This window comes from Acipenser ruthenus, chromosome 47 (assembly GCF_902713425.1).
Source record: "Acipenser ruthenus chromosome 47, fAciRut3.2 maternal haplotype, whole genome shotgun sequence".
In the NCBI taxonomy this organism is placed as follows: Eukaryota; Metazoa; Chordata; class Actinopteri; order Acipenseriformes; family Acipenseridae; genus Acipenser; species Acipenser ruthenus.
Genome location: NC_081235.1, coordinates 4,937,454 through 4,961,930, shown reverse-complemented (window position 1 = coordinate 4,961,930; position 24,477 = coordinate 4,937,454). Strand labels below are relative to the sequence as shown.

The following is a 24,477-nucleotide window of genomic DNA, read 5'->3' as shown; positions in this document are numbered from 1 at the left end:
CCTGTAAGTTTTATTATTTACAGCGGCCGTTTCTATAAACCTGCGTGGGGATTCACGGCAATTGAGACTGGGAGACAGAGGACGGTGAACACCACAATATCGAGCCAATAGGACATGACCAAACAGATATATAAAACACACACTCTCAGATATTTCTGGAAAAGAAAAAAAAAAAAACTTTATTCATCAGTACAACAACGAGGCAGGCAGCAGCCTCAACAAACAAGCAGAACTAAAAACACCTCGATCCTCGATGTTTAAAAACACAGGGGTCGGAAGGGGGAAAGGGGGGGGGGGGTTCAGTTGTTTGGAGGAGGGGGTGGCATGCCCCCCGGGCCTTCGCTTGGCAGCGGCGGCCTCATGAGGGGGGGCAGGGGGGCTGGAGGGGGCACTCCAGGGCCAGGGGGCATCTGCGGGGGCATCTGTGGAGGCATCTGCGGGGGCATCTGTGGAGGCATCTGCGGGGGCATCTGTGGAGGCATCTGCGGGGGCATCTGCGGAGGCATCTGTGGAGGCATCTGCGGGGGTGCTGGGATTCCAGGGGGCAGGGGGGGCAAGGGCATTCCCCCAGGGGGAGGGGGCGGCATGGAGTCGATCGGAGGGGGCCGGGGGGTTAGGCTCCCCATTAGGGGAGGGGGTCTCTTCATTCCCATGGGGGGCATGGGGCCACTGGGGGGCTGCATGGCTTTCTCCATCTTGAAGTGGAACTGCAGGAAAAACTGGAGAGAGGTAAAGAGGAGAGAGAGAGAGTGTGTGTGTGTTACTACCATGAGAGCTTCATGAATCACAAGTTCAGGGAACTGCTTATTAAACAGCAAGAAATTGTTATAATGAAATCAGCACTTGTTTTTGGCTAATGCCTTGTTAGCAGGAATCAGTGTTTATTTGTATTTTTTTTTTATATCAATAGAGAGTCAACATTAGAACACCAAAGCACTGCAAATGCACCCCGGAGACTGCAAGTCACTGCCAATGGGGAAAAAAAAAAAGTACCTGTTTGGTCTCTCTGTTCCAGTGGGTCCAGAACCTGCTCTCTCCTTTGTCTATCTCTCTGCTGGGTACCTGAAAGTCAAATCCCAAGTTGGCACAAGTTCAGAACGGCACAAGTTCAGAACGTCACCCACTTCACTACCTCCAGTCACCGGAACACCTAAGTTTTCCTCTGCCTGTCCTGCAGACTATAATTTGAGTGCTAACAATTCATTGTGCTTGAGTACTCCAATACGCTTCACAGCCTCAGTAGTTAAGGTAGTAGCAGAGCTAAAGCAACAGTATTAAGAGTCCTAAAGTAGAAGGGTGTTCCAACCCTGTTCTTAATTGAACCGATAAACCCTTCATCCAGACCATGCAGCAGGTAATCCTCTCATTTTATCTGTTAAACCTGGAATGGAATGGCCCTCCAGGACTGTGATTGGACCCCCCTGGGTTAAAGCAGCCACAGTAGCCATGCTACAATAGTAGCAATCGTCTTAATGGTAGTTGAAAGTCCATCGTTATTTCATGATTCCATAATTCACAAATTTGGTTAATTCATGGCAAGGTTGACAGTAAATTGTTATGTACTATACTTAATGTAAAAGTGCCCTTCACCACTTCACGGTTTCAGGGATGGAAATAAGACTCCTACTGCATAGCAGTTTCACCCCTTCCAGGTTTTACTACAGGCCTGATTAACCATGGTGTATAGGTAACAATCTCAGGTGTGTCTTATTAAACTTATAGTAAAACCAGGAATGGATCAAACTGCTATGCAATGGGAGTCTTATTTCCATCCTTGGTTTGAAATCTGTCACTATTTTTTTGATGTGCAAGACAGAGCGTGAGATACAGAAGGGTCGCTGTAGTATCAGTATGAATAGTCCTAGTTCTACAGAAGTGTGAAGGTACCTTGAACGCGATGGTCTCATAGGGCTCCGCGGCGAGCAGCAGGTACTGCCAGCGCCGGTCCGGGGGCTCAATGCGCTGCTCGTAAGCCGACATGAATCGGTGCCGAGGGGCAATGCTCTCTGAGATCTCCGGGTAGTCAATCTGTACAGAGAGGGGGAGACAGGGAGACACGCGTTAGGAAGGAGGCACACTCCAGCGCCCAGTGTATCCACACGAGCCCAGCCACAAGGGATGGAAAGAAGACTCCTACTGCAGTTTGACCCATGCCAGGTTTTGCTATGATCAGCCACAGTGTGCAGGTGACAAACTCAGTGAAACCAGGAATGGATCAAACTGCTATGCAATGGGAGTCTCTTTTCACAACCCTGAATTGCCTTGCTTACCTGGAAAAGCAGACTCTGTTGTCCTGTTTCTGGGTCCCTCTGTTTTGTTACTGTGAAGAAAAATATAAAACAAAATCTAAATAAAATAGAATGACCAAAGAGTCGCACTGGTGAAAAAATCCCCCGTCAAGACTGTGGATTATTATTTCAATTGATTATTCTTCCGAAATCACTTCTTACTGAACCTCATTAAAAGGGATTGCTGATCCATTTAAAAGAAAAGCACCAGACCTTTGAAATTGATTTTTAAACATCCTAATAATTGGGGTTGTCTACGGTGTGTTTATGGGCAGTGGCTTTTTGGAGTAACCCACAGTGTTCACTCGAATCTTGCACTTGCTCCCGTGTTAATTCACAGATGCCGAGCACAAACTGTACAACACACGAATGATCTCTTTTCAGCGTTTCACTATTTGAATGCATTTTTGAAGTGCAGGTATGGAGGAAGCACTGTATGAAAAGGGACAGTCCCAGAAGCGTCTCAGTCCAGAGGAGTCTCTGCTGCTCTGGCTCCCAGCAGCCCCCCCCTCCTTGCCTTTGTATCCAGGGCGGCCGATCTTCACAAACTTCTTCACTTCCACCTTCACCTTCTCCGGCGCAGGCTGCTGAGGGGCTTCCTTGGCTTCTTTAGCTGCTCTCCGCGCTCTGCAGGACAGGGAACAGAGACAAGGGGCTGCTTCAGATGCTGTGCCTCAGATAGCTTTCTAATGATCTGGACACATAGTAGCAATATTATTATTAAAACATTTAGAGAACTAGAATCATTAACGTTGAAGAAAAAAAAAATATATATTATATATATAGTAGGTTCTACTTACAGATTTGTCTGATGTTTCTTTCCTTGTGTGTGAGCTAAATAGCTTCCCTAAAAAAAAAAAACAACACACATGAAGATTACAAACCTATATCCTCCCACAGTCTTTGCACACAGCATACAACACATAAGTTTGCAAATTATTCAGGATTTTGTTTCCCATAGACAGGTACGGGATGGACTCCCATTGCACAGCAGTTTGAGCCAATCCAGGTTTTACTGTGAGCTTCGCAAGCCAAACCTGAGGGTCGGTTAGTAACACCACCCTAAGATCTCTATACAAGAACCCATCACGACACCACACGCATTACAATACATGCGATGGTCTTGATGCTACCTTGCATGATGAATGGATACACAATGAAACATCACCCCTCTTCCTGAGCTTGTTACTCCACGCTTGACAGTTACAGTAGTAAAACCTGCAGTGGCTCAAGTGAGTGCTCTGCAGTACCTCGTTGTTGTGCAGGGTCAGGCAGAGCTTGCACTCGTAGGAGCCCAGGTGGTTCTTCATGAAGTAGGGGTCCTTGTTGATGTCGATGGTCTCGAGGGCGAGCTGCCGCAGACGCTCTCGCCGGTCGCGGTTACTCTCCGAGGAGGAGGCCACGCCTCCGCTGCCCGTCTTCCCTCCCGGTCTGTGCTGGAAATCCATCCTCGCAGGCTGCACTCACACTGCAGGAGGGGACGCAGGGTCAGCAACACTACGGAGGCCTCCACCTTTCTGCTCCCTCCTATCTCCATCCTACACCCCCCCCCCCCTCGCCGCTTCCAGAGCCCGCTCCTTCTCCACCCTTGACCTACCCAAACATATCAGGACTGCTCAGTCCCTGACCACCTTCCAGGGCCTCCTCAAGACACACCTGTTCAAACAGCATCTGTAAACCTCACAACTCTCCACTATACTGGACTACATGGCACCCACTTGTATTATCTTGTACTTGCACTGAGCTGCTCCACACTTTGCTGTATTCTACTACTGCTCTCAATTATAACTATTTTTTTTCTGTATCCTGTACTTGATTTTACTCTTAATGGTAATAGTATTCACGTTTTATGCAATTGCTCTTATTTGAAATCGTTCTCATCCATTTATCGTACTTAATCTTAATGAAATGTACTCTTAGAAGCAAATATCTGTACTATAAGTTTAACTGCTTTGTCGAAATCGCTCTCAAACGTAATTATTTACTTTTTAGTCTCTTATTTGAATGTGCTCGCTCTATTGTATTTTATAACTGCTCTGATCTGTAATGCGATACTCTGCAATGTGATATTTTGTAAGTCGCCCTGGATAAGCGTCTGTTAAGAAATAAATAACACCACTAGAATGACCCTCCACGGCTGTGACTGGCCTCCCTGTGTTAAAACGTTAAGGAGTCTCCATTAGTTTTAGGAGTAGACGCATGGGAACAAACACATACGAGTTCTTGAAGCTGAATTCGCATTTTCTGTTATTGATTTTTAGTCATGAAACGCAAGCAGTGCGTAGTGTACGTTTAAAGAGGCAGGCTTGGTAAACGCAGAGCCTGTGTTTAAAACCTGGAATACCCGCCAACAAAGTACCGTCACGCTTCACCGAGTTAACAAGTAAAACACCGCATCTACTGAACCTGGGCAAAATGAACCGCATTGCTCTATATAAAATACACCCAAAAAACTGTAGGCAACGTGCATGTATTCATACTAGACTACACGATCGTCGCTGATTAAATGAAACCCAATCGATACATTAAGCGGATTTTACTCCAAAGTTTGTCCAGATATGCGGTACAGTTTAATCTCGCATACGACGCCACACACCCCGTGAATATGTTAAAGCTATTTATTTATTTATTCATTTTAAACAAGAATACACACTTGAGTCTTACCTTCACGTTTGCAACACGCACAACTCCCACCGGCTGCGCTTGCGCACTGATTTAATAAAATACTTTATTAACAACCACTTCCTGACACAAGGTGTCAACAAACTTTATTGGCACATTTAATTGTGCAATACATTTTGACCGTGATGTTTTAAAACAAAAAACAGAAATGTAGGGGGAAACTATTCATAGGACTAATACACGGCTAAATATAAACAGTATAATATCGGGAGCAAACTGTACACCGTTACCTCGACGATAATACATGCAAGTAAACGGGCTTTCAATAAAATGTACGCGCCATAAAATGACCGTTCAGAGTGTGGTGAACTACATCTCCCAGAGCGCATTGCGGAAACAACCGCCCAGAACAAGCTTGAGCATGCTGGGATTTGTAGTTTTCTGAAAGACAAGCCAATATATCGCATATCACAAACTACGTCATCTGTATATCTAGTTCTAAAGCTCGTTTTTAGAAAGACATGCTTAATGCGAACGCGTACATCGAGGTAAAGATTCATATCGCGATGTGACAATTACAAAAAAAACAAAACAATGTTTACCCAACAAAGTCCGAATTAAAACATTTCCGGGTTTGAATAACAACTTTATTGTCCTGCTGTGGTCGGGGGCAAGCAGGGCAATCACTTAAACAAGGAAGAGTCTCCCTTGCGAAAGTAATTCGTTATCTTTAGTGGTTCGTGGAGATGGGATCCTTTACACGGGGCTCGGCTCGCTGATCCTGACTGTATTCGTACCCTGCCTGCCCGTATCTCCCGCTGGCGTCTCCTGAGACTGCGGCGGATCTGACCAAGAATTTAAAAAAGGGATGTGAAAACGCACTCGGGGATTGATATCGGCGCCGCGATGAGGTTCAACGAGAAAGAGCTGCTTTGTATCTCGAAACAGCCGTCGGAAAAGGCGGCCGAGCTGGGAATGAGGGGGCCGAAGAAGGGAGACGGTGAGCAATGCGTCTCTATTAAATATTGCGAGTCCTCTGTAATAAAACCACGCACCATTTGAGCCGTCTGCAGAGCCTCTAATCTATTGGCTTCCTCTGTAAAGTGTGAAGTCATTATTTCTGGACAGCATGGTTGGATTAGATTTGCTTAAATACAGTATAGTGTTTACATATGATCATTTTCTCCGTATATTTCCTGGTTTCTAACATTGCCCCTAAATATAAATGAAAGCATATTAACTAGAAGCAGAAGAAAACAGTCTGACAACTGCCTTTCTCCTGAGGTTTCAAAAAATTATCGCTAGAAAATCTACAGAAAGCGAACATTGCTAGTTAAATGAACAATGTGTTTTGTGCAGCTACAAACATTATCTGCCTTTGTTTTTTTAGTGCCAGTACACATCGCTCATAAATAAATGAAGTTTTCCGTTTGCCCATCCTCCCTTGTCTCACAGGTACACCGTCGTGACGAAATGAAAGCCGCATGATCTTATCTTGTTGTGGGGTGTGTGTTACGCATTATAATGAAGTTAGCTTGTCGTACAGTAAGCTTGTAAAGCCTCAAACCCGACGATGCAAACAATGGGGCTTTATTTTTTATCGCCACGACGTACTGTGTAAATCAATCTCCTTCATTATGCAACACTGAAGAGAGGTGTCTCTGGTTATAAGATCATTAATACCACGTTTCGGTTCACACCGCTGTCAGGTGCATTTCTGGTTCCTGGTTAAATGCATTTGAGGATCTGGGACTGAGAGAGGAAACCTACCCGCAGCGTTGTAGTTTTCTCACAGTAGTGCTAGTAGATTTTTTTTACAGCACCCCAAATCATTATGAGGTGGAACTTTTCATTCGCCAAATGATTTACCTGGTTTTACTATGTAATGACTCACCTGAGCTTTCTTCCATACACTGTGGCTAATCAAGCTTGTATTAAAACCTGGAATGGGTGAAGCTGCTATGCTGCTGAAACAAGGGGAGCCTCACCTGGTCTTTAATTTGCCTGCCTGTCTTTCTCCCACAGTGGTCAAGAGACGTCTGGTCAAGCTAGTGATCAACTTCCTGTTCTACTTCCGGACAGATGAGGAGGAGGTAGGGTCTAGGAGGCTGTGGCCACAATATTAGGGATCAGGCAGGGAGTGTTCCAAGACAGTCCCTCTTTTTAAAATGTTTTTTATATTGAGCATGACGATGTCATTTATAAACTGCTGCTGGCTGGAGCAAGCTTGTTCCTCAGTGGCAAGCAGGTATGATTTTTTCCCTTATAATAAAAACCTTTTGGGGGACTAAACAAACTGGACTGTCAATAAAGACAGCTGGTCTGGTTTCTGGTAATGTCAGGGGCACTTAAGGCTGTCAGAAAAGGACAGCAGGATCTATTAGGTGTAAAACTGAACGTGATCGGGGAGCACTGCAGCTTCAGCATACAGAGCTCCCTCTCTACTCGACTATCTGACCACACGTGAACAAGACTTGAAATATTGAACACAATGAATTAGTGGAGCCCTAAGGCAGGACGATATAGAGCTTTTACAATATACTGGCAGCACAGCCTAACCGGGAATGAACCCAAATCCAATAGTGCAGTATTGAGGGAGCGCTGTAGCCTGCATGGTATTCACCCCTACTTTGTGGGGCTGTTGTTTTTGCCGTCCCCTCAGCCGGCTGGGGCCCTGCTGCTGGAGCAGTGCAAGGTGGAGCAGGAGGAACCCATGGCCTTCTCAGTGGGTGAGTGTGAGGGCTGGCTGACTGGGGAGAGAGAGGGGGCTGCAGAGGGAGGATGTGTTATAAAATAGAAGCTCTTAATTATCTGCAGAAGGTGTGTGAAACGCCCCCCCCTTTGTGAAAGTCGGTTCCTAGCGTGTGGTTTGCCTCCCCTCTCCGCACAGCCTTCCTGGACGAGTCGGAGAAGAAGTACCTGTTTGAGTGTGAGAGCAGCGAGCAGTGCCAGGAATGGGTCGAGTCACTCACCAAGGCCAGGTAATCCGTCTGTCTGTCTGTCTGTCACTCACCAGAGCCAGGCAACCCGTCTGTCTGTCTGTCTGTCACTCACCAGGGCCAGGTAACCCGTCTGTCTGTCTGAATCACTCACAGCTAATCTCGCTATTATAAAAATAAATAGAAAAATTCCCCAACTTCACAAGGTACAATTATACATGCAGTGACTGAAGGGGCTGTATATATATATATAACATCTTCTTTCTTTCTCTACAGCTACGAGTTCATGAGAAGAAGTCTTATGTTTTATCGCAGTGAGATTCACAAGCTAACGGGAAAGGTGAGTTGTTATTATTATTAGAAGTATTATAATTGACAGGGTTCAGAATGGCATGCCGTACCTTATCACTCTCAAAAATGCGAAGCTTGGCACAGCTAGTGGATGAATTGGTACATTTATTTAAAAATAAATAAATAGATATAATAATAAAGTTTTTATCCTGGCTTTAAAAATGCCGCCTCTCTCCGCACTCCGGATGTCTGCAGGTACTGTGCTGAGCTCCATAGTGGAGGGTCATGGCAACTAAAGACCAGGCACCAGGAGGCTCGGATCGTTATCCTGGGGCTGCCTTCCAGCCAGCCTCGGCCGAACTCAGAGATCAGGGACACAAGGGGGTTGCAGCTGAGTTAGGATGTTAAGATTTACAAGAAAGAAATGTGAAACCAATGTGTTAGTACTACAGGATAGTGCAGAGCAATACAGGAAAGATACACACCAGGGATGGAACAAGGACTCCCATTGCATGGCAGTTTGATCCATTCCTGGTTTGAGTTTAGAATCAGACACACCTGAGCTTGTACCTATAGACTGGGGCTACTCAAGTGTGTGTTAAGACCTGGAGTGGGTGAAAGTGCTGTGCAGTGGGAGTGTTTTTTCCATCCCTGCACCCTGTGCCGGAGACAAAGGGGTTTCTGGTTCAGACCCGGGTGAATGAGATAAGAGACGCAGAGTGAACAGACCGTCTCTCTCTAATCCCGCACAGGACCCCCTGGAGCAGTACGGCATATCGGAGGAGGCACGCTTCCAGGTCAGCTCTCAAAGACCCTGAACCCCAAACCCCTTCACATCGGGGGGGTACAAAGCACTGCAGCAGCACGTCACTGGCAATCTGAACTGATTTTAGTTGTTTTTATAAGTGAGAATTCTGTAGTTTCTGAATGTTCTTTTTAATGCCATTATTGTGACTTTTGTACCAGTTTTATGAGCCAGTTGTTGAATGAGAAAACTGGGATAACGCATGGGATAAAGTAAAAAGAAAGAGGTGGGCTTTGTCCCTCAGTAGTTTAGTTTTCTCTCCCTTGTGTTTTTCCCCACGTCTGCCACCCTTCCACAGATTTGCTAGACCTCTGGCAGCTGTAACCTAAAACACATCAATTAAAACTTCAGCTCCCTACTGAAAGTAGCTGTGTGAATTAAATAGTTTTGTTTTTATGGCTTTTAAAGTGTTTTTTTTTTTCGTATGTCTCAAACTTGCTTTAATTCACGCGAGATCATTTTCAGTGCACACAAATATCACAGAATTAAATTTACAGATTTACTCGATCCTCTTTCGCAAGTGATGGGAAACTGCAGAAACAAGAATTCAATCAGTTTCTGCTGTAGCAGACCCTAATGTAATGTAGCTGGAATTAAGACAATGTGCCGAACCATCCACCGCTGTCCTCCGTTTCAGGCTGTTGTAATTGTTTGATGTGGGACCAGCCAAAGGCGATTGTAAGGCTGGGCAGTGATGTCATAAAGGCCCTACATCAATCTAAAAGGGCCTGTCCACACTATGCCTTTAAACCAGCTCAAAAGTGCTGAATACGGTTAGCGTCCACACTACGCAGTGTCTAATACCGGACTCGAGACCACCTCAGGGAGTTTGAAATTAGATCACATAAGGTACTGTGGTTTGTTACAAGTCCGGACGCTGTAATATCATACTGCGTTTTTTGTGTATCCAGTATCCAAAAACACTTGGGTATGTTTGTTGAAATACCTGAAGGACTTGCTGTCAGTGTACACTCAGCAATGGGTATGTTATGCTTAAATAAAAAAAAGTCTTTCAGGACATCTCTGTTAAAACTAGCAGGGAAAACAGCAAAAGCACAATGTTAAATGAGGCGACTGCAAAAATGAAATGCGAGTTAGAAGAAGGATCGTGATGAACAATTCACATCATTCGTCAGCTCTGTTTGAAATAAAATTAAGGGGACCAGAATTAGGCGCAGGCAAGCTACGAAGGTAAAAACAAAGACTGTTTTGTAATTAACAGCTTTTTTTCGGAGCTTAATTATGTAAACAGAATCATCTCAATTTGATTAAAAATAAAACCTGAAAACTTCAAGCCCACTTGTGTACGTTCGTATTTACTTTTTCCAAAATACTTGTTTTATTTCTTTTTAGCCATATGCACCTCTTTTAATACGAAGCATAACACATTATTTTAAAATAAAATACAGTGCATGGTGGGATGCTATCGTATTCCTTTCCACTGTTCATTGCGCTGCTAGGAACTAACCGAACTAGCGTGTGGACGCATGACATCCGACTAAACGTGAAACGGTACTTCAGCGTGGACGCTTTGAGCTGAATTAATTCAAACGGTTTCGAGTACGGTTATGTAGTGTGGACAGGGCCTAAGACTGGCCCTTGACCCCGTGTTGAGAGTTTGACACTTCTGCCCGGACAGGAAGGTAGAAGTGGACGCACAGGTCTGTCCAGTTCAGACAGCAAACAAATTCACAGTCGTTGGTTCCGCCTTACAAGTTTACAAAAGGAGCAACAAAAAGAGGATTTTTGTTGCTATTGTTTTTCCCGTATGAAATGAGCCTCTTTTAATAGTCTTGCTGTTGGGGATGACTGGAGGCTATAAGGGATTGTTTGATTGCAGCAGTATTGTAGAGATAATAAGGGAAGAGCCCTTGATGGTACAGGGTAGCGATCACATCCTTATTTCTGTAAATAGGGTGTTTTTTTTTCTATTGAATCCTTTCTTTTAAAGATTACTGTAATTTAGTTTGGCTACTGTAAATGTTTTTTTCTTTTGTTATCTGTGCAATATATATATTTTTTAAAATAAAACTTAAAAAGCAAGCAACTTTACAGTCTCCAATTTTATTGAGTCTTATGGGAATTCTGGATAAACGTGTAGGAGTCAATTTTAGTGATCTAAAATAGCCGCACTCTCTAGCACTCTACAGTATATCTATTATTCTGGTTCAAGGTCAGTCACCTTCTTTTCGATCATTAAACCGCTGGGAGGATCAGCAGTCTGAGTGCTTAGCGGCTTAGAAGAATGCATCACAATTATAAAACAGAGAATGAAGAAAATAAAAAAGCCACACAAGGTCTTTAGGAAACACACAACATTTTATTAATAATAATAATAATAATAATAATAATAATAATAATAATAATAATAATAAAAGCTGGAAAATTCCAAAGCATTTTTTTGTTGTTGTAAACGCTTGGTCTAGAGAAGAGCACCAATAACAATAAGATCTTCCAGAAAATAGCATCAGAAAACACAAAGTGAACCCTTACACAGTACAAGTGCCCCCCCCCTCCTGTATGGGGGTGGGGGTGCAGCTTTATTATAATAGAAACCCCGAGAAAGACCAGAGTTCACACTCCAGTACCAGGAGAAGGGTGGGAGTGGGGGTTTGTGATAAGACACGTTTCAGCAATGTGTTGGGTTTATTTCTGAGGTTTGTTATGAAGGGAGTTCCCAGCCTTTTATCAAAACCCCCTGGCCCTATTTTGTATTCTGATCGTTTCTCACACTGTTTTCCAATCAGGGAAGCTGCAGTGACATTTGCATGGAAAGCACCTTATAAGCGCGAGAAACTCACGCGCACGGAGCACCTCGGATCAGTCCAGACATGTCTGTCCTGCTGCTCGCAAGAGAGAGCATGTTATTTAAAAAATAAATAAAGAATGCTAGTCTTTGAAATGGCTTACAGATTGCTTCCTGAGTAATGCCATACCAGATTCCCCTTGGTTATTTTTCAGGAGTCTGGATTTTTCTTTGCAAATAAATTATGATGATACATCATTGTTGTTTAGAAACGTCACCGTGAGCTTACAGAAGTCGCTTCCACAGTATGCTGCACGCAAGGCCACTGGTGGAAATTGTACTAGCGTTAGAAAATGTAATAAAAAGCATCACAGCTCACAGGTAGCTTTACCACTGGTGAACGCGTCAATCAAAGAGCCATCTGGATTTGTGCATAAGAAGATAACAGACCTGCAAGCAATACGGTGGGAACGAACAAACTTCACTGTGCACCGGTTTAGTCTTGTGAAAAATGAACAGCTCAGAAAGACTGCAGTTTGTTAAGATCACTAATGCGCGAGTGGGAGTTTAAAATTCCCTTCCAATGAAAGACAATGACAAGCCCAACAAGCTGTTTTGATTGACAAGTATATAGCACCCTTTTATTTTTAAAAAAAAATCACGACTACAAAACAACTAAAACAGCAGTCACTGGTCAACTTAAATCAACCACATATTGTAATTAAGAACTGCAATCCCCTTTGATAATTACCAGCTATCAACTACAAAAAGCCACTGAATCAACCACTTTGTGATCAAATAGAAAGGTATTACGAAAGTGATCAAATAAAGAAGGCTTCGCTGTTCTTTAAACAAATGTAATAAATAAAAAAAGTGGGAAAAAACAACTAAATTACAAGGTACAACTAAGCAGCCACTTCACTCAATGCTGCCACTCACTCACATTGTCAGATAAAATGTCAACGCCACCCAACGAAGCCAATTACGTCCGACTTGCAGTCATCTAACCCTAATGCTGGACCCTCCTCCCACCCACACACAATAAAACAAACACAAAAAGAAACGCACAAAACTTATGTAGCTGAATAATAAAAAATAAACTCCTCTCCGGGTTTCTACCGAGCCATTAAAATACGAGAAATGCATCCCAAGCATATCTAGCAACACTTTTTCATTACGGGAATAAAGCTATACAATCCTACTCACCACCAAACCAACCACATTCCATCACACTGATACTGAACACAGACAGTATTCCAATCCTCCCAATTCCACGGCAAAGCAGACCCCCCAGGATACCGGACAGTGCAGCGCGCTGTGTGAGCTCCCCGGCTGCTACAGGAACAAGGGCTTTCTTTATCTTAAGACCCCCCAATTGGCAAGCAGTCTATGTTCTGTCTGCAGAACTCCTAGGCTAAATGGGTAACATGCTCCCTCTCACATCAAGGCTACTCCTTCAGGCTGAACTCCAGTCTATTATAGTAGCTGGCTATCACATAAGCTATTCTTGAAATTTATACTGCATATACGTAAAAAGACAAACGAGGCTCACGCTTCTTTCTAGATGAAGGCTGCTAGCCATGCACACTGCAAAGCGATTACTGATGGTGGCTATACTTGATGTAAAGCCAACCACCCTTACACTTACTGCTAGGCTATTCCAGAAGATTACTATACAGCGGACTAGCCTTTTTCTTTTGAATATGGATTCAACCTAACCTTGTTCCTCAAAACTGGGACGACTCCCAGAGTCTTGACAACACTACCCTGTGTCTGAAATCCATTTCGGACACAAGGGAAAGACCCCAGCTCCATCCCCACTGGATAACCAACTAGCGTTCACGATGCTAACACAGTGCATTGATCAAAGCATCGCGAATACAAAGCATACACGGTTTACATCTGGATAATACTCGAGTATAGGCTACGAAAAAGAAATGCAGTTTTGGTTTCAGACGAACACAAGTCCGAGACCTGGCTAAGACGTCAAGACATCCGTATTGCTATACAACAGCGTTGTATATTCTGTGGCATTGAAATTGTCTTTAAGGTCAAAGTTAAAACTAGCCTCACTCACAAATGCATACCAGTACACTGTCCCATTGGTGCGGTTATACCATAAGTCTTGAATCAGGGGAGGTGTGAGGTTTATAAGCAGTTAAAGCCATACCTACATGGGGTTTTCTATCTCTATCTACCTCACTTCTCAAAACAAACACAATTCATCACCAAAATAGATACACTGTATAGAAAATATATGTACATTTTTAAATAATTCACTTCTGTTTATAGTGTTTCTGCTATAGAAAAGGGCAACTATGGCACACAATCCTTAAAACACAGCAACTTCAAGCACCTGTTTACTTACACAATGCATTGAACAATATGGTTACTGAAGCGAGGAAAGCATGCGTTTTCAGAATTTGCAACTAACTATCGGAGAAGGAACAGTGAGGGACTGTGTATTTACAACCGGCAGTGGACGATCTGGTGTTTTCTATTGGTTATTTATATACAACTCATAAGCGACCGGGTGTGTAAATTGGGATCAACAATTTCTAGAGGAGAATATAGTATTTAGAAAAGAGACTCACAATTATAAAGGAATTCATTATACTGGGTTTTCATTATTAAGCCAGTAATGCAATATATGTATATACTGGGTATTTAAATTATACCAGTAAAAGGACACATTGTTTATACTGGGGTTTACAACTACCAGTAATAGGATCAGGTATTAATGCTAGGTATTTCAACTCCTGTACCAGTTAATGAAATACATATTATACTTGGATTAAGAACTGTACCAGTAAGGGAACTGGTGTGGCTCTTTGAGCACTGGTATTTGCAGTGTTTTTGTAAAATTTCTACAAAAAAAAGTAAATTCAGAAAAGCAAAACTAAAATGTTTATTTATTTTTTAATAGGATTTCTCAAAGCGATTACGATGCTGTACCTCGCAAACTTCATTTTCTTAACAATTATCACTGCAGTTTAAAAGTTATAATCTTCTTAAAAAAATAAATACAAAAATGAAATAAAAACGCATTCAAATACATACCTTAAAAACCAATTACACACTATTAAAACACAAAAAATTATAATAATGATAATCATCTTACAAAACAGTATATGCAGAAAGGCTAGGAACCTTTTGTCTTTTTAAAAAGTTTTAAAATCCCCGAATCTCAAGTATAAAGCATACCTCTGCTGCTGCGCACACGCTGCTCACTCACAGTACTGAGGTTTCAATATCCCTAAAAAGGGAGCGCATGGACGGGATCACTTAATACGAACATTAAAATAGGAAAAATGATTTCATGGTAATTCATTCATAGCTGCATTTTCCTTTTTTTAAGTTTGAAGAGCACCTTGCAGTAAGATAATATTATTCACCTGGATGTCATTTGTAAAGATCATCATATTCATCTTAATAATAATTATTACAACAACAATAATAATAATAACAATAACTACTATTATAATAACACACAAGAGACTTCAGTGCTGGTGACAAAAACACAGGTGCCAGTATCAGAACCCACAAACACTGACTTGCTTTGGCTGACAATCCAGGAGACTCTTTGTATGCACAGCCTCCTCAGAAAAAGATGACAGTCCTCCCTTTCCAGATTTTCAGCAGCTGTCACACACACACGTCAAAGTTTTTGGCCAGATTCATTTCTCAAGGTCATATGCAGAACACTGTCGGCCTGATGTGCAAAACTTGACTTTACCACATCAACGCACCACACCACTGATGTGGTACACTTCCTTTCTAATCAACCTGTGCATACAGCTATGGCCAAAGTTTTTACATCTCCCTGTAGAATTAACTCATTTTGCTTCATAAAGTTCGAATGAAACCTGCTGAATAATATTACGCGAACATATTGAATTACATAGCACTTTGTAGTTTTCCATATACTAACGGTAGACTTTTGCGATATCATTTTGTAGTTTCTTTTGATTACATGATGTTAAATAAAATATCTAAAATTCTGTTCGTATAGTTGAACTTTTTCTAAATTATGTCTCAATCCTAAACTTCGAGGTGATGCAAAACATTTGGCCAGAGCTGTACATTCCAACTTGGGAGAGCTACACAGCAGTCACCTGACCAGATTCCTGCACACAGACCAGAAAGCCAGCCGACTTGAGCACACTTGTGTAGTGCAGGTACACTGGGTTGTAAACTCCAATCCAGGTCCACACTCACTCCAATGAGGAACTAACCATCCCAATGCATTGACCACTACCTGCTCTTTATCCAACACAATCCTGTACCCTACCCACTGCTGTGGTAGCCCTCTCCGGTATGCCAAACTATCCCTTTACTACCTGCTGATTTCACTGCTACCCATCTAATTTACAAAGCTGTCCTCGTGGTTAGCGGCTATAACACACGATACACATGTGCCTTCGCAGTCAGTGTGGAGGTGGAGAGAGACGCCACGCACACACAACGGCTAGAACGATGCACCACCCCCTTTCAGCAGGAGTTTCTGAGCAAGAACAGCTTAAGAGGCTCGGTTTGCATTATAATCGATTCTCGTTTACAAGCACCTTTAGTACAGCAGCCACTTAGAGTTTTGTTGGTTTTTGTTCCCTGTGCGGACTAGCTATCCTGTCGGTTGGATTGCAAAACAAGGTACAGTGTTTTGTTTGCTGCACCATGGATTTAACAAGAAACACACAACCCCAAGGTCTTATTAAAAAATAAAAGACATGTTAATGCTTCAAGGCAGTGGTTCCCAACCCTGGTCCTGGGGACCCCCTGTGTCGCCTGGTTTTCATTCAAACTGAGTTACTTAACCAGGCCCTTAATTGATCTAATACCTTTGTTTAATTAGACCTTTTGAATTGTTTTCAGCTCTTAAACAGTTGCAGATTTCAAGTTCGCTGTAACATTTTATAAGTAGCTTGAACTCTGCATCTTTTAAAAAGCTAATTAAGCAAATGATCAGTCCAATGAAGGGTCTGGTTCAGTAATTGAGAGCTCAGTTGGAATGAAAACCAGCAGACACAGGGGGTCCCCAGGACCAGGGTTGGGACCCCCTGCTTTAAGGATTATTGCTACCTTTGGGTATTGGACATCCCTGTGTACAAGAGCACCAAGTTTATGTTTTTGTTGTTCTGTTTTTTGAACCCCCAGGCACAGTTCTGAGTCGGACTGATAGCACCAGGTACAGGCTAGAAAAAAGAAAATCAGACAGAGCATCAGAAAATGGCCCCGTACCCTACACTGCTTCTCTACTGCTTTGCTGGAATTAAATAAACCCAATAACATCAACCAAAAAAAAAATAATAATAAAAAAGGATAAATATTTCTAAATTATAAACAATTATACAGCCGAAAGGAGGCAGACTCCCCCCTCCCCCATTCACAGTAACAATAATTATTTTGCTCTAAAAATAATGAATCCCCAGTAGTATTGGTCATCCTTCAAGGCTGGGCTGGCTGCAGATACTCTCTGGAACTGGATTCCTGAGGGATCGGATCACTGTGTGAACCACCACGTTTTTAACTCCAGTCCTCAAGTTTCCTCCACCCCGCACAGGTTCATGAACTTAAACCCACACACCGCCCAAGTCTCCAGTTTGCAGCTACACTTTAGATTTAAGAATGGGTAAATTCAGACCTGGTAGGAGAAGGAGGGAACAGGACTGGAAAAGCTATCCATGCAATTCCTGCCTCTGTAGCACCAATATTAGTAATGAATTTCAGTGTCTGAACTGTACATAGATAAGCCCCAGCTGACCAATCCCAGTTCTGCAGAGTGTGTCAAGAAAGCTCTCAGAGTATTGGGATCCAGTTCTGTTTCTTTGGTATCTCATACAGGAACACAGGTTGGTACCTGTGCACACCTTTACCAGCCAGCCAAACCCTCTAGCATGTGTGTGTGCGTGTGAATGTGTGTGTGTGCGTGCACAGTGCAGTTAGCTCCAGGGGTTCTGATTAACTTTTCACTCAATACATCTTGATTCCAACTCCCTTAGCAGAATGTTTAATGCAGAGTGATGCACTGGATAGACTTCAATAATAAAGCGTTGCCATTATATAGCTTATCCTTTTAGAAAAAAGGCATTTCATTTTTAATAAGTGTTAATATGGAAGTACAGTAGCATATGACAAAAACACATAGGAAATAAAGCCTCATACTTTGTTTTGGTTTTTAATTCAAGTCCCCCTCCTCCCCACGTAAGTCTGTAAATCAGAACCCCCCCAAGCTATACTGTGTACACTATGCAGTTATACAGAGGAGGGGGGGTGATTCCCTGCTAGAATGGAGCAGCAATCACATTAACAATCAACCCATCATTACAAATAAAACCAGGGATTTGAGGTTAAACAAATTGCAATAACACATGCACACATACAATAACGCAGTATACAGGCTCCTAAACATCTCCAGGGACATGACATACACAAAGCATATTTTCAAGTGTTCCATTCTAGCACACCCCTCTCCTACCTGTACTGTAGACAGCTAGTTGCACTGTGTACCTACTGCACTGGGGTCTAGTGTAATGATTTAAAATAAAAATAAAACAGCAGTTGATCTAAAATGAACCCCACTTCTCGCTACAATTTAGATCCTCCACTGTTCAACATAGACCCCTTCTTCCTCTCCCTGTCCCGAACAGTCTGTTGACAGTTAGCTATCAGTGTTCACAATACAAGCGAACCACTGGTACATTCTCTAGGGCAGCGCGTGTTGCAGAACTCCCAGAACAGGGAGACAAAGTCTCCAGGCTGCTTTCTTTCTTGGCCAGGCAGGCAGGCAAGCAACACCATATCCAAAGAGCTGAAGTCCACAAGGAGTTGTTTGGTCAAACGAGTCATGCTGCCAAATGACTGGCCACTTACTGCCGAGTGCCAGCGGCCCAGCAGAGAAGGAAGGACGCCACATCGTTAGCTGCATAACAGCCCACAACAATCACCTCTGTTCTGGGATTTGTGAAACACCCACTACAGTGTGTGTGTTAACTGTTCAACCTGGGATGAGCCTCGCTGCGCAGTATGCCTGAAATCTGAGCCGGTTCCAAACACATGGATTTGGGTCATCACGGTTCATTGTTAAGGGTGTTGTAATAGTTTAAGGTCGGGGAGAGAGCAAGCGAAGGCATTGTTATGGTACAGTGAATTGACAAGTTAATAAGTTTAGACCGAGACCATTATGTTAGAACATTATCAAAAATTCAATAGGCAAAAAAGCAAGCCATGGTCTTTCGTGGAGAACAATGCACAATACAAAAGTAGTAAGAAGGTGTGTGCTTTAAGAGGAGAGACAAATAAAAAAAAAAGTCAAGTGTTACTCTACAAAAACGATGTGATCACAACCCACACAGTCATAACTGACAAACCAGCCAAGCTGTTAAAAACAAAAGAGAAATGTACAAACGTTTAGGATTTAAATACAGATTTAGAATGTTTAAAAACACTCATTTAATAAATTAATAAGCAAGCTTTTTTTCTGATTTAAAAAAAAAATTATGCTGGTACATAAAGAAACGTACAGTGCATCAGGCCAGAGTTGAGCAGGTGACTGCACAGTCCAGGGGTCAGGTTACGTTGAACAAGTGATCACACAACGCAGCGAGACAGGGCGCAGTGCAGTTAGCTGCCCTAAAAAGCACCGATTCTCAACGCTAGACCCCTGCAAGGACAGTCAAGATTTATTAAGCTGCGTTTCCACTGTCCGAACCCTGTCCCGAACCCAGTCTCAATGAGCACTGTGCTGTTGCTAAGATGGGCAAGCAGCGAGTTCATTTAAGGTCACAGTAACAATGTTAGTATAGCATTCTCGCTGTCGGCAGAGGGGAGTGTGTGTACAGCATTTTATCCACTGCACACACTTTGTAAAAATGTGCATAAAAGAAATCAGTGTATTAGATTACATGCAAACGGGATAGTTTATCACATTAAAAGTCTGGAGAACATTCAAGACCATTTAGAGAGTGTGACAGACAATCAGTGCATAAGGGCCAGCATTTTGAATGAAGACCCTTTACATAAAACAAAACCACACCTTACCATCGGGAGACAATTATTCTGTGGAAATCCAGCTACCAGACACTTATTACTGCTTTTATTTGATTTCTTTATTTGATTTTTTTTAAAGGGACATGGTTTAAAAGCAAAAAGGCTTTTCATTTATTTATTTTTTTTGGTCTTCACTGCTGAAGATCCTGCTCTGTGGTAAGCAGGTTTCTTCAGATCGGGTGAGATACAATACTATAGAGGCTGAAAGGAGGATAACACAATCACACAAGCTCTGTAACCCAATTAACCATCCTCACCCCTTTCCTGAGCACAGCTTTGTATTTCAAAACCATTGGCCATGATTAACCACGCAGCTCAATGGACAACAGCACTCAATGAGAACAGGTTCGGAAACACAGTTCTAGGGGTCCCTGTAGTTCAGATCCAAGTTGAGTAACACTGCTGCAGAACAGTGGCCCTCAACCCCAGTCCTCAAGCTGTTTCAACCCCATCTAATAATATTGCCTTGGTTTTCAGCTGCACAAAAAACACAGCACTCAGCACAGCCTTAAATCTGAAACCACAACACAAAATGGGAGAAAACGAAAAGGAGGCTGAAACGAAAACCTGGACTGGGTATTTGAGAAGCACTGCTGCTGCTGTGGAGAAAACATGGAGAGGCTCACCGCCCCCTTTCAGAAAGCAGTGCTGAGCCTGAGCCACACCCCCCCCCCCCGTGTGTAAGTGTGTGTGTGTGTGCGTGCGCGAGAGAGAGAGTTTCACACCCATACTGAACACAGAACCCCCATTGAGCACCAAGTCAGTGGAAGAGAGTCCCGCTGGTCCACAGCTGTCCTTTGCATAGGTCACATTGGGTTGAGGTAGAATTTTTAGTTACCTGCAAAACAAAAATGTAATTCAATTACAACAATCTGACAATAAAAAGCAAGTCAGGGCAGGAAACATCCACTTGGACTGCACTTCTGGGTTTTGTTCCTAGAATGATCAGGCCCCAGAATAAATCTGCCCCATCACACTAATTACAAGTGCAATCCGATAAGCGGTTCAGTGCTGGGGGAGATTTAGCACGCATGGGGCGGACGGCTCAGATTGCTGGCCCCTGATCATTTTAGTATCAAATCTCAAGTTAGTAGGAGATTCTACAGGAGACTGAATGGTAGTATTGGCAAAAAACAGCATCTTTCTCAGCATCAGGGATGGAAACAAGACTCCTATTGCATAGCAGTTTCACCCATTCCAGGTTTCAATACAAGCTTGATTTGCCACAGCGTATAGGCAACAAGCTCAAGTGTGTCTAACTATGAGTTTAATAAAACCTGGAATGGATCAAACTGCTATGCAATGGGAGACTTACTTTCATCCCTGAAAATGGAAACCTAACCCCAACAAACAAACAAAAAAATGTTCACAGTAAAAATACAGCTTCATCACATTCAGTAGCCTTTAATCTATTTTCTGGAGGGTGTGGGTGGTTGTAACCTGCAAAAAACTCTATTAAAAGCTACCACAGTGTTCCGTGAGACAAACCTACTTCTTTCTATTCATATCATACTATGAACTAAAAATAATTGAGATTTACTATATTCTCAGCATAAACACCCAGAACTGAAGGAGTTTATTTTTAGGGAGAAAAACACTGTCTTTGAACTCTGTCCTGACCAATATTCAGCAGACCCAACACACAGAATGACGTCCTTTTCAGTGCCATAGGCAACTAAGGATAAGGCTCAAGTTCAAGACGGTTAGCAACAGGCGTTTCCCTGATCACTGTTTCTCTTACCTTATCGTGGGGAAAAAATAAATAAAAGGCAGCCCGGAAAGCAGCCCTTTATCTTGGGCGGACCCCAGGGAGGCTGGAACTGTAGGGAGCCTGCATGCCAAGAGTCACCCAGAGCGTGCTGGCAGGCGGGGCAGGAGCAGGCACAGAGCGAGGGGGCACAGGGGGGTGGTGCACGGTGAAGGACGGTCGAGACAGAGAAGAGGAGGAGGAAAGAGAAGACGACGAAGGAGGCAAAGATGATTTCGGATGATGGGTTTGTTGCAGCTGCTGCACAGTGGGCAGCCTAGCAGAAGCGAGCTGGCGAGCAGAGGTGGGCAGGAAAGCATCACTGCCACAGCTGGCATGCAAAGACTGGGATGATGAAGAGGAGGTTAGGAGAGCAGGGGGTGGGGGAAGGGACAGGGTAGGGGGAGGAGGGGTGTGGAGCACAGACTGAGTCCGGCTGTGTTGGGGGATAGACTGGGTAGAGGAGGTTGGGAAGGGGACCCCCGTGCTAGAGGGGTTAGGGCCTGGCGCTGCATGTATCTGCTGCAATGGGGCAAAGCTCAGCAAAGCGGCACCACTGGTGCTGTTGATAGAGCTGCTCAAGCCAGCTCCGAATTGGTGGGAAGAGATGGAAGGCATCACGTGGTTAAATATACCTGCAAATAGGAGAGGAGAGACTCAGGCGTTTGGCACAGCAGGTGGAAAGCGAGCAGGAAAAAAAAACAGAAAACGCAAAAAAATTAAAGATCACAAGCAGCGCAGAGAGACTGAGACAGAGAGAGGGAGAGACAAAAAGCAGCGCAATGCAGCAAGGATTGCAGGCACGGCACTTACCTTTAGAAGATGACTGCAACACCTGCACATGCATTTCATTTCAATGGCGCGGCCAGGAGGTGTTTGTTACTCTTATGGCTAGGAGTTGAACACCTTCTGGCTGCTAGTCTCAGAACTGTGCTGACCAAAGCCAGAATCTACTTTATTTATTTTTTTCTAAAATACAGTTTCGAACACTAGCTCTTCCGACCACCCACTTCGCTCCCTTCAGGCCCCATGCGTCACCTACCTCCTGCAGTCTCCTGAATATGTCCTGTAATGTGCTCACCACACACGGATACGCCGTGCAGCGCCACTCAACACTGCTGTTCCAGGCAGCTTCTTAATTATTTAGCTGAACCCGAATGGTACAATCAAGTTCAACAAGGGTGAAAGGTAAATCCTTTGACTTTCAATCACTGCGTTTTAATGTAATGTGGACAGGATATTAAACACACATTTGTTTATAGTGTTTGAAGACTGACACTAAATATAGTGCAAGACTTCCTATTCTAAACTCTACAGGGCACGGGGGGTCACCACAATCATGAAAGTGGAGGCTGTTTTAAATTCTATTTCTAACAAAAAAAAATTGTTTTAAAAATGAAAGGTGAATGTCCTCAAGGAGGTAGGTTTTGTAAGGTACCAAATGGGGACTTTTTGACCCTGTAAGCACTATAAACATGCCCCCCTCCCCCCACACACATGCGTGTCCTACCTCCTGCTGCTCCCCCAGCGAGGCCGGAGCTGGAAAAAGCCCCCATCACCGTGTGTCCGTTCACCAGTCTGGGGGCCCCCCCGGCCGGAGACTGGACCCCAAACAGCGAGTGCAGCACAGAGGCACCCCCCAGAGGAAACTGAGGCCCCAGGTAGGGGTGCGAGGGCCCCACAGTGACCCCCGAGGGAGAAGAGGACGAAACCACAACCGGGGAGACCCCTTTTCCACTCAGGATCCCAGCCGCTGAAAAGAAGAGGTTCTGGCTACTGCTGCTGCTGCAGTTAGTACTGCTGCTCTTCACAACCTCCCAGTCCCGAGACTTCGCCCTCCCCTGGGCAGCCACTGACGCTGCCCCATGCTGGTGGTGGTGGTGGCCATGATGATGATGGTGGTGGTGTTGGTGGGATGAGCTGTGCTTGTCGGTCTGGAATGGTTTGGAGTTCTGGTGTTGGTTGGGGTAGCCATTGTTGAGCGGGCACGGGGAGTCACCCCCACTGGATTCACTGCCCCCTGTCCCCGACGTTTTCCTGTGATGCTGCTGCTGCTGCTGTTTGTGGTCCGTGTCGGAGTCACAGAAGCGCCCCCCGAAAGGAGAGCCCCCATGCCGCAGACACTCCGAAGCGGGCTGCTTGGGGTCCGAGATCGGGGAGAAGGTGGATTTCCACTTGCTGCTGCTGGAGGAGGAGGAGGAGGAGGAGGATGAAGAGGAGGAGGAGGAGGAGGAACAGGGGGATACTTCAATGCCATTAGCAGCCTTCCTGCCTGCCGAGCTTCCACCTACATGTGCAAAAACAAAGCAGCAGACAGGCTCATTACTACCGAAGAGCACATGAATGACAATGATCATACTCCAAAAAAAAAAAAAATATAATTCTGTCTATATTACATTTGGCCACTTAAGTAACAAAAGACACATGTGTAGCACAGGGATTGAAAAAAACTGCATAGCTGTTTCACTCCATTCCAGGATTTACTCCGAGATTGATTAGCCAAAGTGTATAGGTAAAAAGCTCAGGTGTGTTTTATTAATCATTATTAAAAAATATATATAAAATAGCAGATCCTCCAGCAATATAATAAATGCACTGCCACTTACCCTTGTCGCTGTCCCCTGCCTTGATGGGGCTGCTCTCCAGGGAGATGGTCGCAATCTTCCTCTCAATGCTACAACAGAGAGAGAGCTGCTTTAAAAAAATCAACAAGGGGCTCCTGAAGATACACAGGGTGCTTTGCAAATGTCATGCTTTTGGCATTAAAAAAAAAAAAAAGGAACCAGAAATGATGCACAATACGAGTCGAATCAAAAAGGACAAAATCGTGAAAAGGACACGTCACGATTGTATCTGTTGGTCGAAAAACAGTAAAAAAGACGATAGTGTTTCATAGAGCTGCATTAGACATTTAAAATGGTAGTTTTCATCAAATAGTTCAGATAGAAATGAGGTCACACCAAGATTAGATATACAGTTTAGTTACTCAAATT

At 43.7% G+C, this 24,477-nt stretch overlaps 3 protein-coding genes across 5 annotated transcripts in view; 1 reads left to right on the top strand and 2 right to left on the bottom strand.

Moving 5' to 3' along the window:
* Positions 1 to 150: 150 nt before the first annotated feature.
* On the bottom strand, positions 151 to 5,053 carry LOC117428980 (splicing factor 3A subunit 2-like). Its single transcript, XM_034048054.3, has 8 exons — positions 4,953 to 5,053; positions 3,539 to 3,756; positions 3,089 to 3,135; positions 2,806 to 2,915; positions 2,271 to 2,320; positions 1,888 to 2,028; positions 994 to 1,062; positions 151 to 719 (listed from the first exon to the last, which is right to left on the bottom strand). Exons 2-8 carry the CDS (start codon positions 3,734 to 3,736, stop codon positions 300 to 302), a joined length of 1,035 nt encoding a protein of 344 aa, XP_033903945.3. The 5' UTR covers positions 3,737 to 3,756; positions 4,953 to 5,053; the 3' UTR covers positions 151 to 299.
* A 308-nt stretch (positions 5,054 to 5,361) lies between these two features.
* LOC117401294 (pleckstrin homology domain-containing family J member 1-like) lies at positions 5,362 to 10,993 on the top strand. Its single transcript, XM_059014143.1, has 6 exons — positions 5,362 to 5,910; positions 6,936 to 7,003; positions 7,573 to 7,639; positions 7,801 to 7,891; positions 8,126 to 8,189; positions 8,893 to 10,993. Exons 1-6 carry the CDS (start codon positions 5,817 to 5,819, stop codon positions 8,956 to 8,958), a joined length of 450 nt encoding a protein of 149 aa, XP_058870126.1. The 5' UTR covers positions 5,362 to 5,816; the 3' UTR covers positions 8,959 to 10,993.
* Positions 10,994 to 14,582: 3,589 nt separating this feature from the next.
* LOC117401515 (histone-lysine N-methyltransferase, H3 lysine-79 specific-like) overlaps positions 14,583 to 24,477 on the bottom strand; it is a 37,506-nt gene continuing 27,611 nt past the window's right edge. For 2 of the 3 annotated variants that reach the window (XM_059014119.1, XM_059014118.1), the window contains 4 exons: positions 24,091 to 24,158; positions 22,995 to 23,771; positions 21,479 to 22,119; positions 14,583 to 20,575 (listed from right to left, as the gene is read on the bottom strand). In XM_059014119.1, the coding sequence (XP_058870102.1) occupies positions 21,527 to 22,119; positions 22,995 to 23,771; positions 24,091 to 24,158 (1,438 nt within the window). In that variant the 3' untranslated portion in view covers positions 14,583 to 20,575; positions 21,479 to 21,526. The remainder of the gene's footprint in view (positions 20,576 to 21,478; positions 22,120 to 22,994; positions 23,772 to 24,090; positions 24,159 to 24,477) is intronic. The other variant, XM_059014120.1, reaches the window with a different exon arrangement.